General features: G+C 43.7%; 1 protein-coding gene across 4 annotated transcripts in view; it reads left to right on the top strand.

The window, feature by feature from the left end:
• Positions 1-16,365, top strand: part of LOC118372930 (cadherin-22) — a 325,996-nt gene that overhangs the window by 186,437 nt on the left and 123,194 nt on the right. For all 4 annotated transcript variants that reach the window (XM_052474027.1, XM_052474023.1, XM_052474025.1 and 1 more), the window contains one exon: positions 9,685-9,804. In XM_052474027.1, coding sequence (XP_052329987.1) covers positions 9,685-9,804 — 120 coding nt within the window. The remainder of the gene's footprint in view (positions 1-9,684; positions 9,805-16,365) is intronic.

The raw sequence follows: 16,365 nt of genomic DNA, 5'->3' as shown, positions 1-16,365 counted from the left end.
ATGGTGTTGATGTGACGCATGACCAGCCTTTCAAAGCATTTCATGGCTACAGATGTGAGTGCTACCGGGCGATGGTCATTTAAACAGGTTTCCTTGGCGTTCTTGGGCATATGGACTATGGTGGTCTGCTTGAAACATGTAGGTATTACAGACTGGGTTAGGGAGAGGTTGAAAATGTCAGTGAAGACACTTGCTATCTGGTCAGTGCATGCTCTGAGTGCATGTCCTGGTGATCCGTCTGGCCCCGCTAGGTCCTACTCGTATCGGCTACTGATAGTAAGATCACACGGTCATCCGGAACAGCTGGTGCTCTCATACATGGTTTAGTGTTGCTTTCCTTGAAGCTAGCATGGACGCATTTTGCTGGTTAGGTAGGTTTGCATCACTGGGCAGCTCACGGCCGGTTTCCGTTTGTAATCCATAATAGTTTGCAAGCCCTGCAACATCCGATGACCATCAGAGCCTTTATAGTAGGATTCAATCTTGTCCTGTATTGTCGATTTGACTGTTTGCTGGCTCGTCTGAGGTCATAGCAAGATTTCTTATATGCGTCTGGATTTTGTCCCACTCCTTGACAGCGGCAGGTCGAAATCAAATCAAATCAAATTCATTTATATAGCCCTTCGTACATCAGCTGATATCTCAAAGTGCTGTACAGAAACCCAGCCTAAAACCCCAAACAGCAAGCAATGCAGGTGTAGAAGCATATGCCTGCCAATTAAGTTTGAGAAATAGGATGATCGAGCAGCAGTAAGGGCTCTTCGGTACGGCACGGTACTGTCTTTCCAAGCTAGTCGGAAGACTTCCAGTTTGGTGTTGCGCCATTTCCGTTCAAATTTTCTGGAAACTTGCTTCAGAGCTCGGGTATTTTCTGTGTACCAGGGAGCTAGTTTCTTATGAGAAATGTTTTTCGTTTTTAGGGGTGCAACTGCATCTAGGGTATTGCGCAAGGTTAAATTGAGTTCCTCAGTTAGGTGGTTAACTGATTTTTGTCCTCTGGCGTCCTTGGGTAGACAGAGGGAATCTGGAAGGACATCAAGGAATCTTTGTGTTGTCTTTGAATTTATAGCATGGCTTTTGATGTTCCTTGGTTGGGGTCTGAGCAGATTATTTGTTGCAATTGCAAACGTAATAAAATGGTGGTCCGATAGTCCAGGATTATGAGGAAAAACATTAAGATCCACAACATTTATTCCATGGGACAAAACTAGGTCCAGAGTATGACTGTGACAGTGAGTGGGTCCAGAGACATGTTGGACAAAACCCACTGAGTCGATGATGGCTCCGAAAGCCTTTTGGAGTGGGTCTGTGGACTTTTCCATGTGAATATTAAAGTCACCAAAGATTAGAATATTATCTGCTATGACTACAAGGTCCGATGGGAATTCAGGGAACTCAATGAGGAACGCTGTATAAGGCCCAGGAGGCCTGTAAACAGTAGCTATAAAAAGTGATTGAGTAGGCTGCATAGATTTCATGACTAGAAGCTCAAAAGACGAAAACGTCATTTTTTTTGTTGTAAATTGAAATTTGCTATCGTAAATGTTAGCAACACCTCCGCCTTTGCGGGATGCACGGGGGATATGGTCACTAGTGTAGCCAGGAGGTGAGGCCTCATAGAACACAATAAATTCATCAGGCTTAAGCCATGTTAGTGGTCCTTCTGTAGCTCAGTTGGTAGAGCATGGCGCTTGTAACGCCAGGGTAGTGGGTTCGATTCCCGGGACCACCCATACGTAGAATGTATGCACACATTACTGTAAGTTGCTTTGGATAAAAGCGTCTGCTAAATGGCATATATTATTATTATATATTATGTTTCAGTCAGGCCAATCACATCAAGATTATGATCAGTGATTAGTTCATTGACTATAATTGCCTTTGAAGTAAGGGATCTAACATTAAGTAGCCCTATTTTGAGATGTGAGGTATCATGATCTCTTTCAATAATGACAGGAATGGAGGAGGTATTTATCCTAGTGAGATTGCTAAGGCGAACACCGCCATGTTTAATTTTGCCCAACCTAGGTCGAGGCACAGACACGGTCTCAATGGTGATAGCTGAGCTGACTACACTGACTGTGCTAGTGGCAGACTCCACTATGCTGGCAGGCTGGCTAACAGCCTGCTGCCTGGCCTGCACCCTATTTCATTGTGGAGCTAGAGGAGTTCGAGCCCTGTCTATGTTGGTAGATAAGATGAGAGCACCCCACAATATCTCTATACTCTCTACACTCGCCAGTTTTAGCTTTAGCCAGCACCATCTTCAGATTAATCAAATCAAATCAAATGTATTTATATAGCCCTTCGTACATCAGCTGATATCTCAAAGTGCTGTACAGAAACCCAGCCGAAAACCCCAAACAGCAAGCAACGCAGGTGTAGAAGCACGGTGGCTAGGAAAAACTCCCTAGAAAGGCCAAAACCTAGGAAGAAAGCTAGAGAGGAACCAGGCTATGTGGGGTGGCCAGTCCTCTTCTGGCTGTGCCGGGTGGAGATTATAACAGAACAAATGTTCATAAATGACCAGCATGGTCCAATAATAATAAGGCAGAACAGTTGAAACTGGAGCAGCAGCACGGCCAGGTGGACTGGGGACAGCAAGGAGTCATCATGTCAGGTAGTCCTGAGGCATGGTCCTAGGGCTCAGGTCCTCCGAGAGAGAGAAAGAAAGAGAGAATTAGAGAGAGCACACTTAAATTCACACAGGACACCGAATAGGACAGGAGAAGTACTCCAGATATAACAAACTGACCCTAGCCCCCCGACACATAAACTACTGCAGCATAAATACTGGAGGCTGAGACAGGAGGGGTCAGGCGACACTGTGGCCCCATCCGAGGACACCCCCGGACAGGGCCAAACAGGAAGGATATAACCCCACCCACTTTGCCAAAGCACAGCCCCCACACCACTAGAGAGATTAGCCTTAACGTCGGTAACCCTGCCCCCTGGTAAACAGTGTATGATCGCTGGATGATTCGTTTTAAGTCTAATACTGCCGGTAATGGAGTCGCCAATGACTAGAGTTTTCAATTTGTCAGAGCTAATGGTGGGAAGCTTCGGCGTCTCAGACCCCGTAACGGGAGGAGTAGAGACAAGAGAAGGCTCGGCCTCTGACTCCGAGTCGCTGCTTAATGGGTAAAACCGGTTGAAAGTTTCTGTCGGCTGAATGAGCGACACCGGTTGAGCATTCCTACAGCATTTCCTTCCAGAAACCGTGAGAAAGTTGTCCGGCTGAGGGGACTGTGCCAGGGGATTTATACTACTATCTGTACTTACTGGTGGCACAGACGCTGTTTCATCCTTTCCTACACTGAAATTACCCTTGCCTAACGATTGCGTCTGAAGCTGGGCTTGTAGCACAGCTATCCTCGCCGTAAGGCGATCGTTCTCCTGTATATTATGAGTACAGCGACTGCAATTAGATGGCATCATGTTAATGTTACTACTTAGCTTCGGCTGTTGGAGGTCCTGACGAACCATGTCCAGATAAAGCGTCCGGAGTGAAAAAGTTGAGAGAAAAAACAAAAATATAAACGGTAATTAAAAAGTAAAAACCGTAAAGTTCTCAGGTAGCAAAATAGGTTGGCAACAAAACGCACAGCAACTCGAAAACAAGTCTGCAAGTTGTGACCGGTCTAGCCTTAAGCTCTGTGCGGCTGTTGCCTGTAATCCATGGCTTCTGGTTGGGAAATGTACGTAAGGTCACTGTGGGGACGATGATGTCGATGTACTTATTAATGAAGCTGGTGACTGATGTGGTGTACTCCTCAATGTCATCGGAAGAATTCCAGAACTTATTCCAGTCTGTGCTAGCAAAACAGTCCTCTTGCTTAGCATCCGCTTCATTGGACCATTTCCGTTACTGCTACTTCCTATTTGAGTTTTTGCTTGAAAGCAGGAATCCAGAGGATAGAGTTATGGTCATATTTTCCAAATGGTGGGAGAGGGAGAGCTTTTGTATCCGTTTCTGTGTGTGGTTGTAAAAGTGATCTAGAGTTGTGTCGCCTCCAGTTGCACAGGTGACGTGCTGGTAAAAAAATGAAGACAGATTTCAGTTTTCCTGTATTAAAATCACTGACCACAAGGAATGCCTCCTATGGATGTGCATTTGTTGTTTGCTTACTTGTTTGCTTATGACCCTATACAGCTCATTGAGTATGATCTTAGTCAGGGCATCAGTTTGTGGTGGTAAATAGACAACTATGAAAAGTATAGATGGTAACTATCTTGGTATATAATATGGTCTGCAGCTTATTATTCTAACTCAGGTGAGCAAAACCTTGAGACCTTCTCTTTGTCACAGGACATGAAAACTTGTGCTTTTGATTTGAAGAGGGCAGTCCATAAGAGCAGATGAAGGATATCAAGGATCTGGAAAGATTCTGTATAGAGCAATGGCCTAAGCAATGGCCTCTCCCAATCTCTCCCAATGTGTTTTTTTTATTTTAAAGGCGGACTTCTGTTATCCTCGCAAGGTGAGGTATTGAAATATATTAAAAACAGGGGTGACAATATTTTAGGTCCCTATATTTTTTACAAAAAAATATATATAACTTGTTAAACAAAATATCTTTCTCTGAGCAATTGTATACTGAACAAAAATATAAACGCAACATGTAAAATGTTGGTCCCATGTTCCGTGAGTTGAAATAAAAGATCCCAGAAATGTTTCCTAAGAAGCTTATTTCACTCCAAATGTTGTGTACACATTTGTTTACATCCCTGTTAGTGAGTATTTCTCCTTTGCCAAGATAATCCATCCACCTGACAGGTGTGGCATATCAACAAGCTGATTAAACAGCATGACCCAGGCTGAATCACTTCCGGCCATGATTGGGAGTTCCGTATGGCGGCACACAATTGGCCCAGCATTGTCCGGATTTGGACAGGGTAGGCCGTCATTGTAAATCAGATTTTTTTCTTAACTGCCTAGCCTAGTTAAACAAATAAAATAAGACATAAATACACTATGTAGGGAATAAGGATGCCAGTTGGGATGCAGACATAGCCTTCAGAACTCCTTTATTATCATTGTGGCGCAGTGGTGTGAAGTTCCACAGTATATGCAATATTAATGGCCAGGACGTGCTAAGAGCAGGTCTGTACAGACCTACAGTAGCCAGAGATGGAGAACAGTCAACGTGAAGCTCAACTGAAGAGGAGGAGGACCCACAAACAAACAGGAACATTTAAAAAAATATATATGTTCACTAAGTGCATATCTGCCATTACTGCCATGAACTGTAAAAAATAAAAAAATAAAGCAAATAATTACTCCACTACCTTCTATCTCATATCCAAGCAATTTACTCATCCAGTTTTATTTAGAGACAGCAAAACAAACCTTTAGATGATGAATAACAGGCACTTTCTTCATTATAATACTTTTCTCATTACTGTAATATTTTGTTCTGTTTTCCTATTGGGTTAGTCAAAAACTTTTATTGAAATCCCCTTGAGGCTGTCACAAAGTAGACTGCCTAAAACAGACAAACACCCCAGCCAATAACTAATGACTTAGCTGCTTCTGCTTGTGAAAGCTGAGGCCAGTCAAGGCATTAATAAGAACTCTAGCTGCTGCAGACTATAACTCCTACTTCCCTATTTTAAAAACACAATAACTTAGCATTTGCATTTATATAGTTCTTCCAGCCGCCTCACTCCCTGGCAGCCCCGAAATGGCTTCACGCTGATTATTACCTGGGGAAAATTAAGATAACAAAATAACCCCATGAATGGGAATAGCTTCCCAGCTTTACCAGCGCACAACCAGGTATGCAGAAATGCACCCCCCCCCCCCCATTTCCAGCAATGCAACATTTTTATCTGCTTAATACCATCTCTTTTTAAGGCGATAAAATACGTTTCAGACTGGTCTCAGCCATACAATGACACAAACCCCTTTGTTTGAGGATAGGCAGGGTGTCTACTTTAGCATTTTAGGAGTGATAATGATGGTATTATACAAAACAGTACATGCTTAAAGACCCCATAAGAACAGCATCAATAGATCCAGCCTTTGAATTATCCGACATGAGGTGAAATATGAATCACTAAAAGCTGGAATTAGGTTAAACTCAAAGGGCTACACTGATGAGGATTTAGCGGTGCAATAATAGGAAAGAGTTCGAGAACATCGCAGAATTCCTAGGCTTCAGTTCCATACCATTGCATGGAAAACATTCCCCTTAGCTAGCTATGCTAATAGCTAGCACAAGCCACCATGGAGAAAAGTTCCAGGCCCTGCTAGCAAGTGAAGATTAAGGAGAAACTAAAAAGGTGGAGACAGATACTGATCTGAGGCGCCTGTGGTAATGGCTGGGTGGCTTTTAATATAATACACTATCCTTTTCCCTGCACCACCCTCGGGAGCGACTCTCATGACAGGAAACAAACAGAACGCTGACACATTCTGCTAATTAGCATAATTAGCATAAGGCATGACAGGGCTCTGGGAATGCTACAGCTGTGACCTTTTGTGGACAACACCAGCTGTCAGTAATTACCTATAGCTGGGCCAAGGATGTAGGCTGACTCTACGTCCTTGAGGGGCCATTGCTGCCACCAACCCATTCACCCCAGACAAGATGTTTCTCCACAGAGAAACACCGCTAAAAGGCTTGTTGAGTTTTTCTTTCCCCACAGGACTGTGGCCCATTAAGCTTTATAGGCTTAAGGCTTTGCTTTGGCTAAAATGTGTGACTAAATGTAAAATATAGGCTTTGCAGTGCCAGAGGCTTGTAGCTACACACATTTTACTTAGAACAGCCAAGAATTATGCTTCAATGAAACAACGGTGTCCCCCAATAAATATTTGTTTTAAAGGTGTCATGGAAACTATTCAGGTTCATAAATGGTTGTAATCGTCATTAGTTGCTTGTTTGATTTTTAACATTCTTCCATCTGTCTTTGAAGATAGAGATCTTAAATATCTTGATGAGCTCTTTCATCCCTGATAACGCTCTGTTATGAAGGAGAGGTCGTTTAGTCAAATCAAATCAAAATCAAATCAAATTTATTTATATAGCCCTTCGTACATCAGCTGATATCTCAAAGTGCTGTACAGAAACCCAGCCTAAAACCCCAAACAGCAAACAATGCAGGTGTAAAAGCACGGTGGCTAGGAAAAACTCCCTAGAAAGGCCAAAACCTAGGAAGAAACCTAGAGAGGAACCGGGCTATGTGGGGTGGCCAGTCCTCTTCTGGCTGTGCCGGGTAGAGATTATAACAGAACATGACCAAGATGTTCAAATGTTCATAAATGACCAGCATGGTCGAATAATAATAAGGCAGGCCAGTTGAAACTGGAGCAGCAGCATGGCCAGGTGGACTGGGGACAGCAAGGAGCCATCATGTCAGGTAGTCCTGGCGCACGGTCCTAGGGCTCAGGTCCTCCGAGAGAGAGAAAGAAAGAGAGAATTAGAGAGAGCATATGTGGGGTGGCCAGTCCTCTTCTGGCTGTGCCGGGTGGAGATTATAACAGAACGTGGCCAAGATGTTCAAATGTTCATAAATGACCAGCATGGTTGAATAATAGTAAGGCAGAACAGTTGAAACTGGAGCAGCAGCATGGCCAGGTGGACTGGGGAGAGCAAGGAGTCATCATGTCAGGTAGTCCTGGGGCATGGTCCTAGGGCTCAGGTCCTCCGAGAGAGAGAAAGAAAGAGAGGAGAGAATTAGAGAAGAGAATTAGAGAACGTACACTTAGATTCACACAGGACACCGAATAGGACAGGAGAAGTACTCCAGATATAACAGACTGACCCTAGCCCCCCGACACATAAACTACTGCAGCATAAATACTGGAGGCTGAGACAGGAGGGGTCAGGAGACACTGTGGCCCCATCCGAGGACACCCCGGACAGGGCCAAACAGGAAGGATATAACCCCACCCACTTTGCCAAAGCACAGCCCCCACACCACTAGAGGGATATCTTCAACCACCAACTTACCATCCTGAGACAAGGCCGAGTATAGCCCACAAAGATCTCCGCCACGGTACAACCCAAGCCAACCCAGACAGGCCGACCACAACATTGGATCAACCCACCCAGGTGACGCACCCCCCCCCCCAGGGACGGCACGAGAGAGCCCCAGCAAGCCAGTGACTCAGCCCCAGTAACAGGGTTAGAGGCAGAGAATCCCAGTGGAAAGAGGGGAACCGGCCAGGCAGAGACAGCAAGGGCGGTTCGTTGCTCCAGAGCCTTTCCGTTCACCTTCCCACTCCTGGGCCAGACTACACTCAATCATATGACCCACTGAAGAGATGAGTCTTCAGTAAAGACTTAAAGGTTGAGACCGAGTTTGCGTCTCTGACATGGGTAGGCAGTCCGTTCCATAAAAATGGAGCTCTATAGGAGAAAGCCCTGCCTCCAGCTGTTTGCTTAGAAATTCTAGGGACAATTAGGAGGCCTGCGTCTAGTGACCGTAGCGTACGTGTAGGTATGTACGGCAGGACCAAATCAGAGAGGTAGGTAGGAGCAAGCCCATGTAATGCTTTGTAGGTTAGCAGTAAAACCTTGAAATCAGCCCTTGCTTTGACAGGAAGCCAGTGTAGAGAGGCTAGCACTGGAGTAATATGATCACATTTTTTGGTTCTAGTCAGGATTCTAGCAGCCGTATTTAGCACTAACTGAAGTTTATTTAGTGCTTTATCCGGGTAGCCGGAAAATAGAGCATTGCAGTAGTCTAACCTAGAAGTGACAAAAGCATGGATTAATTTTTCTGCATCATTTTTGGACAGAAAGTTTCTGATTTTTGCAATGTTACGTAGATGGAAAAAAGCTGTCCTCGAAATGGTCTTGATATGTTCTTCAAAAGAGAGATCAGGGTCCAGAGTAACGCCGAGGTCCTTCACAGTTTCATTTGAGACGACTGTACAACCATTAAGATTAATTGTCAGATTCAACAGAAGATCTCTTTGTTTCTTGGGACCTAGAACAAGCATCTCTGTTTTGTCCGAGTTTAATAGTAGAAAGTTTGCAGCCATCCACTTCCTTATGTCTGAAACGCATGCTTCTAGCGAGGGCAATTTTGGGGCTTCACCATGTTTCATTGAAATGTACAGCTGTGTGTCATCCGCATAGCAGTGAAAGTTTACATTATGTTTTCGAATAACATCCCCAAGAGGTAAAATATATAGTGAAAACAATAGTGGTCCTAAAACAGAACCTTGAGGAACACCGAAATTTACAGTTGATTTGTCAGAGGGCAAACCATTCACAGAGACAAACTGATATCTTTCCGACAGATAAGACCTAAACCAGGCCAGAACATGTCCATGTAGACCAATTTGGGTTTCCAATCTCTCCAAAAGAATGTGGTGATCGATGGTATCAAAAGCAGCACTAAGGTCTAGGAGCACGAGGACAGATGCAGAGCCTCCGTCCGATGCCATTAAAATGTAATTTACCACCTTCACAAGTGCCGTCTCAGTGCTATGATGGGGTCTAAAACCAGACTGAAGCATTTCGTATACTTTAGTAGAGGTGTTCTGAAATAACACATTATTGTCAGTAACAAACAATATGCAGGGCATTAAAATAGCTCTCCAGCCTGCCCTCTCTCACGCTTCCTCTTCCTCTCTGATTCACTATCCGTTTGTTTAAGTGAAGGGCACGCCTGGAGGTCCTGAAGCCTTGTGTTATTGTGCTGTTCTGACATGCAATTCTCCCGCAGGAACATCAGTGATGAAGGTCACTGCATGGGATGCAGATGACCCTACGTACGGAAGCAGTGCCAGGGTGGTGTACAGTGTGCTGGACGGAGAGAGCTTCTTCACCGTGGACAGACAGACTGGTAAGGGCAGACTCCTGGCATGACCAGACAGAGTCAAAGATGATGTGTATACTATGTATTGCTTGTAGTAATACTTATATACTATATATTACTTGTGGTAATACTTGTATTTCACAAGTATTACTTGTAGTATTATACGTGTAGTGTTACAGTATTGAGTGAAATACACAGGTACCAACCCAATGCTTTATCGACGGAAATAATAGTGAGTTGATATATTTCTTGTCTCATACCTCATATTGTGTACTTAAACTCAGAAGAAAAAGAAATGTCCTCTCAATGTCAAATGCATTTATTTTCAGAAAACTTGTGTAAATGTGTAAATATTTGTGTGAACATAACAAGATTCAACCACTAAGACATAAACTGAACAAGTTCCACAGACATGTGACTAACAGAAATGGAATAATGTCCTTCTGTAGCACAGTTGGTAGAGCATGGCGCTTGTAACGCCAGGGTAGTGGGTTCGATTCCCGGGACCACCCATACGTAGAATGTATGCACACATGACTGTAAGTCGCTTTGGATAAAAGCGTCTGCTAAATGGCATATATTATTATATTATGTGTTCCTGAACAAAGGGGGGACAAAATCAAAAGTAACAGTCAGTATCTGGTGTTGCCACCAGCTGCATTAAGTACTACAGTGCATCTCCTCGTCATGGACTGCACCTGATTTGCTAGTTCTTGCTGTGAGATGTTACCCCACTCTTCCACCAAGGCAACTGCAAGTTCCTGGACATTTCTGGGGGAAATGGGCCAAGCCTTCACCATCCGATCCAACAGGTCCCAGACATGCTCAATGGGATTGAGATCTGGGCTCTTCACTGGCCATGGCAGAACACTGACATTTCTGTCTTGCAGAAAATCACACACAGAACGAGCAGCATGGTTGGTGGCATTGTCATGCTGGAGGGTCATGTCTTGATGCTCCTGCAAAAAGAGGGAGGAGGATGTTTTCCCTGTAACACACAGCGTTGAGATTGCCTGCAATGACAACAAGCTCAATCCGATGATGCTGTGACACACCGCCCCAGACCATGACGGACCCTCCACCTCCAAATCGATCCCGCTCCAGAGTACAGGCCTCAGTGTAACGCTCATTCCTTCAACGATAAACACGAATCTGACCATTACCCCTGGTGAGACAAAACCGTGACTCATCAGTGAAGAGCACTTTTTCCCAATCCCAGTCCGGTCCATCGACGGTGGGTTTGTTCCCATAGGCGACGTTGTTTCCATTGAAGTCTGGTGAGCACCTGCCTTACAGCAGGCCTACAAGCTCTGAGTCCAGCCTCTCTCAGCCTATTGTGGACAGTCTGAGCACTGATGCGTTCCTGGTGTAACTTGGGCAGTTGCTGTTGCCATCCTGTCCCTGTCCCACAGGTGAGATGTTTGGATGTACCGATCCTGTGCAGGTGTTGTTAGACGTGGTCTGCCACGGCGAGGACGATCAGCTGTCCATCCTGTCTCCCTGTAGTGCTATCTTAGGTGTCTCATAGAACGGACATTGCAATTTATTGCCCTGGTCACACCTGCAGTCCTCATGCCTCCTCATGCCTGGGCATCTTTCTTTTGGTGTTTTTCAGAGTCAGTAGAAAGGCCTCTTTAGTGTCCTAAGTTTTCATAACTGTGACCTTAATTAAGTTTAAGTTTAAGTTTATTTTTTATTTTTACAGGGACAGTGCACATTAATCAACGTTTCAGTAAAAGTGCCGGTTTTAGCCAGCCGGCTAATTTTCAACCGCAGTCCCTGGGCAGGTTATTTGCCTACCGTCTGTAAGCTGTTAGTGTCTTATCGACCTTTCCACAGGTGCATGTTCATTAATTGTTTATGGTTAATTGAAGAAGCATGGGAAACAGTGTTTAAACTCTTTACAATGAAGATCCATGGAGTCGTTCTTTGGATTTTTACTAATTATCTTTGAAAGACAAGGTCCTGAAAAAAGGGTGTTTCTTTTTTTGCTGAGTTTATATTTCTCAACATATAAGGATACATATTGAAATTAAAATTGTTGCCATTAAATCTCTGAAGTGTTATATTACAGTCTGTCCAGATGCGGACTCTCTAATTGTCTCTCCCAGTCAGCACATTTGGGTGAATTCCCTTTTGGTCTGAGGGCCTGTACCTGGGCTTAAATCGTAGTCTCTCAGGCATATCCCAAGGTTTGTGTTGCCTGCAAATGTCCTCCTGGGAGCAGCACTAAACTTTTAATGATTCCTTTTTTTGTCTCCCCACTTTGATTCGGTTGGCCCAAGTGCCGAGATGATAAATGGCCTTGTCTCGGCAACGTTGGCCTGGAGACTTGCAGATCGTACCAACTCTTGTCCCCCCTTTTTTTTATCGACATTAACCATTCAAATAGGTGTGGGGGGGTAGAGGTCATCAAGAGAACAGAGCAGCTGTGAATTTCCCCTCATTAATGTCGCCCCAGTCATTCAGAAGAGTGTTAATCCTTCACTATCTTTTTCTCCGTTCCAGATACATGACCAGAATATGATCAATGGCCAATGTCTGAGGGATGTTTCGAAAGTAGCAGTCATTTGAATGTATTTGAACTTCAGATTGGTATTTGGTATTGAAGTTCAAGTGAGCTTCTTCTCAGGATGAAAGCCTGAGCATTCTATTAAATTATATTCCATAAATTTCTAGGAATGAGACATGGCACTCTGCTCTCAGACACTGTCATACAAATACATTTACATGTTGGTCATTTACTGTAGCAGACGGTCTTATCCGAAACGACTAACAGGCAAATACACAGGACTCATAGTCATTGACAATTGATGTGCAATATATAGTATGCTATGAATGACACCCCCTTTCAAGAATGTTACAAATGTTAGCAGTCAAGAAACATTTGATTGAGTTGAATAAGTTCTGACTAAGAAAGACCTGATGCAAAAATATGTATTTCTGATGCTCCCCATACCCTTGGTTATTGAAAGCTATTATTATGTGCCTCCATATCCTGCAGATGAATTTTCCTATGCACAGTATGCTGACATACATGCTTTGCCTGCAGCTACCTGATGTTAAATGTGAGTGCACTCTCTAAGTTGTGTGTCTAGCTGAGTAGCACAATGCAAGGCACTGGGAGAGGTGCCATCAACTAAGGCAGGGCAACTTTAAACAGCTTGGAAAATTACAGAAAATGATGCCATGGCTTTAGAAGCTTCTGATAGGCTAAGTGACATCATTTGAGTCAATTAGAGGTGACTCGAACTCAGTGCCTCTTTGCTTGACATCATGGGAAAATCAAAAGAAATCAGCCAAGACCTCCACAAGTGTAGACCTCCACAAGTCTGGTTCATCCTTGAGACAATTTCCAAACGCCTGAAGGTACCACGTTCATCTGTACAAACAATAGTGCGCAAGTATAAACACCATGGGACCACACAGCCGTCATACCGCTCAGGAAGAAGACGTGTTCTGTCTCCAAGAGATGAACATACTTTGGTGCGAAAAGTGCAAATCAATCCCAGAACAGCAGCAAAGGACCTTGTGAAGATGCTGGAGGAAACAGGTACAAAAGTATCTATATCCACAGTTAAACAAGTCCTATATCGACATAACCTGAAAGGCCGCTCAGCAAGGAAGAAGCCACTGCTCCAAAACCGCCATAAAAAAGCCAGACTACGGTTTGCAACTGCACATGGGGACAAAGAGTGTACTTTTTGGAGAAATGTCCTCTGGTCTGATGAAACAAAAATATAACTGTTTGTCCATAATGACCATAGTTGTGTTTGGAGGAGAAAGGGGGAAGCTTGCAAGTCGAAGAACACCATCCCAAACGTGAAGCACAGGGGTGGCAGCATCATGTTGTGGGGGTGCTTTGCTGCAGGAGGGACAAATAGATGGCATCATGAGGAGGTAAAATTATGTGGATATTTTGAAGCAACATCTCAAGATGTTAAAACTTGGTTGCAAATGGGTCTTCCACATGGACAATGACATACATTTTTTTATTTTTTAAATCTTTATTTTACTAGGCAAGTCAGTTAAGAACAAATTCTTATTTACAATGACGGCCTAGGAACAGTGGGTTAACTGCCTGTTCAGGGGCAGAACGACAGATTTGTAACTTTGTCAGCTCTGGGGTTTGAACTTTCAACCTTCCGGTTACTAGTCAAACGCTCTAACCACTAGGTTACCCTGCCGCCCCAATGACATTGACATACTTCCAAAGTTGTGGCAAAATGGCTTAAGGACAATAAATTCAAGGTATTGGAGTGGCCATCACAAAGCCCTGACCTCAATCCTATAGAACATTTGTAGGCAGAACTGAAAACGTGTGTGCGAGCAAGGAGGCCTAGAAACCTGACTCAGTTCATTCCTCTCTGTCAGGAGGAATGGGCCAAAATTCACACAACCTATTGTGGGAAACTTGTGGAAGGCTAACCCGAAACATTGGACCCAAGTTAAACAATTTAAAGGCAATTCTACAAAATACTAATTGAGTGTATGTAAACTTCTGACCCACTGGGAATGTGATGAAATAAATAAAAGCTGAAGTAAAACATTCTCTCTACTATTATTCTGACATTTCATATTCTTAAAAGTAAGTGGTGATCCTAACTGACCCAAGACAGGCAATTTTTACTAGGATTAAGTGTCAGGAATTGTAAAAAACTGAGTTTAAATGTATTTGGCTAAGGTGAATGAATACTTTGGATTTCAACTGTTTATACCTGTTCTGAAAGGCCCCAGAGTCTGAAACACAACTAAGCAAGCAGCACCACCAAGCAAGCTGCACCATGAAGACCTAGGAGCTCTGCAAACAGGCCAGGGACAAAGTTGTGGAGAAGTACAGATCAGGGTTGGGTTATTAAAAAAAAATCTGAAACTTTGAACATCCCACAGAGCACCATTAAATCCATTATAAAAAATTGGAACGAATATGGCACCACAACACACCTGCCAAGAGAGGGCCGCCCACCAAAACTCACGGACCAGGCAAGGAGGGCATTAATCAGAGATACAACAAAGAGACTAAAGCTAACCCTGAAGGAGCTGCAAAGCTCCGCATCGGAGCTTGGAGTATCTGTCCATAGATCCACTTTAAGCTGTACACTCCTCAGAGCTGGGCTCTATGGAAGAGTGGCCAGAAAAAAGCAATTTCTTTAAGAAAAAAATGTGCAAACATGTTTGGTGTTCGCCAGAAGGCATATGGAAGAAGATACTCTGGTCAGATTAGACTAAAATTGAGCTTTTTGGCCTTCAAGGTAAATGCAATGTCTGGCACAAACCCAACACCTCTAATCACCCTGAGAACACCACCCCCACAGACAGTGAAGCATGGTGGTGGCAACATCATGCTGTGGGGATGTTTTTCATCAGCAGGGACTGGGAAACTGGTCAGAATTGAGGGAATGATGGATGCCGCTAAATACAGGGAAATTCTTGAGGGAAACCTGTTTGTCTTCCAGAGATTTGAGACTGGGGCGGTGGTTCACCTACCAGCAGGACAATGACCCTAAGCATACTACTAAAGCAACACTCACTTGGAATTACCTAGTCAAAGCCCAGACCTCAATCCAATTGAGATTCTGTGGTATGACTTAAAGATTGCTGTACACCAGCAGAACCCATCCAACTTGAAGGAGCTGGAGCAGTTTTGCCTTGAAGAATCTGCAAAAATCCCAGTGGCTAGATGTGCCAAGCTTGTAGAGTCATACCTCAAGATACTTGCAGCTTTTATTTCTGCAAAAGGAGGCTCTACAAAGTATTGACTCTGGGGGGTGAATAGTTATGCAAGCTCAAGTTATTATTCTCATTTCTTGTTTGTTTCACAATATAAAATATGTTACATCTTCAAAGTGGTAGGCATATTGTGTAAATCAACCCCCCCCCGCCCCCAGAAAAATCTATTTTAATTCCATTTTTTTAAGGCAACAAAATAGGAAAAATGCCAAGGGGGTGAATAATTTTTGCAAACCACTGTAAATACATACATATTTAACCGGTGTGAAATGGATAGCTAGTTAGTGGGGTGCGCTCTAATAGAGTTTCAATCGGTGGCGTCACTTGCTCTGAGACCTTGAAGTGGATGTTTCCCTTTTTCTGCAAGGGCTGTGGCTTTTGTGGAGCGATAAGTAACGATGCTTCGAGGTTGACTGTTGTCGATGTGTGCCAAGGGTCCCTGGTTCGAGCCCAGGTAGGGAAGAGGAGAAGGACGGAAGGAACACTGTTGCACATATATAACATATACAGATAATTAAATACAGAAAAATTAAACAGAAGGCATTTGAACCCAGTGTGGCACAAAGAGGAGATTCATGTGGTTCATTGTGAGTCTAGGATCTGTATCTAAATATATATGGGTGGGAATTGCATTGAAAGGAGCAGAATTTCACCACTTGCCCTGGTTTTCTATTTTCTCTTCTGTTTTAAAATATTGTACTTAGCCCTGAGGATGGGTAACACTTTGGATAGTCCGGATTACATCAACAAACTATCTGTTGATAAGCAACTGCTTGTTACGGTTAGAGTTAAGTTTAGAATAAGGCTAAGGTTTAAGATTAGGCTAGGTTTAGGGTAAGGTTTAAGATTAGGCTAGGT

This window comes from Oncorhynchus keta, chromosome 21 (genome assembly GCF_023373465.1).
Source record: "Oncorhynchus keta strain PuntledgeMale-10-30-2019 chromosome 21, Oket_V2, whole genome shotgun sequence".
NCBI classification, from domain to species: Eukaryota; Metazoa; Chordata; class Actinopteri; order Salmoniformes; family Salmonidae; genus Oncorhynchus; species Oncorhynchus keta.
This window is presented reverse-complemented; position numbering and strand designations above follow the sequence as displayed.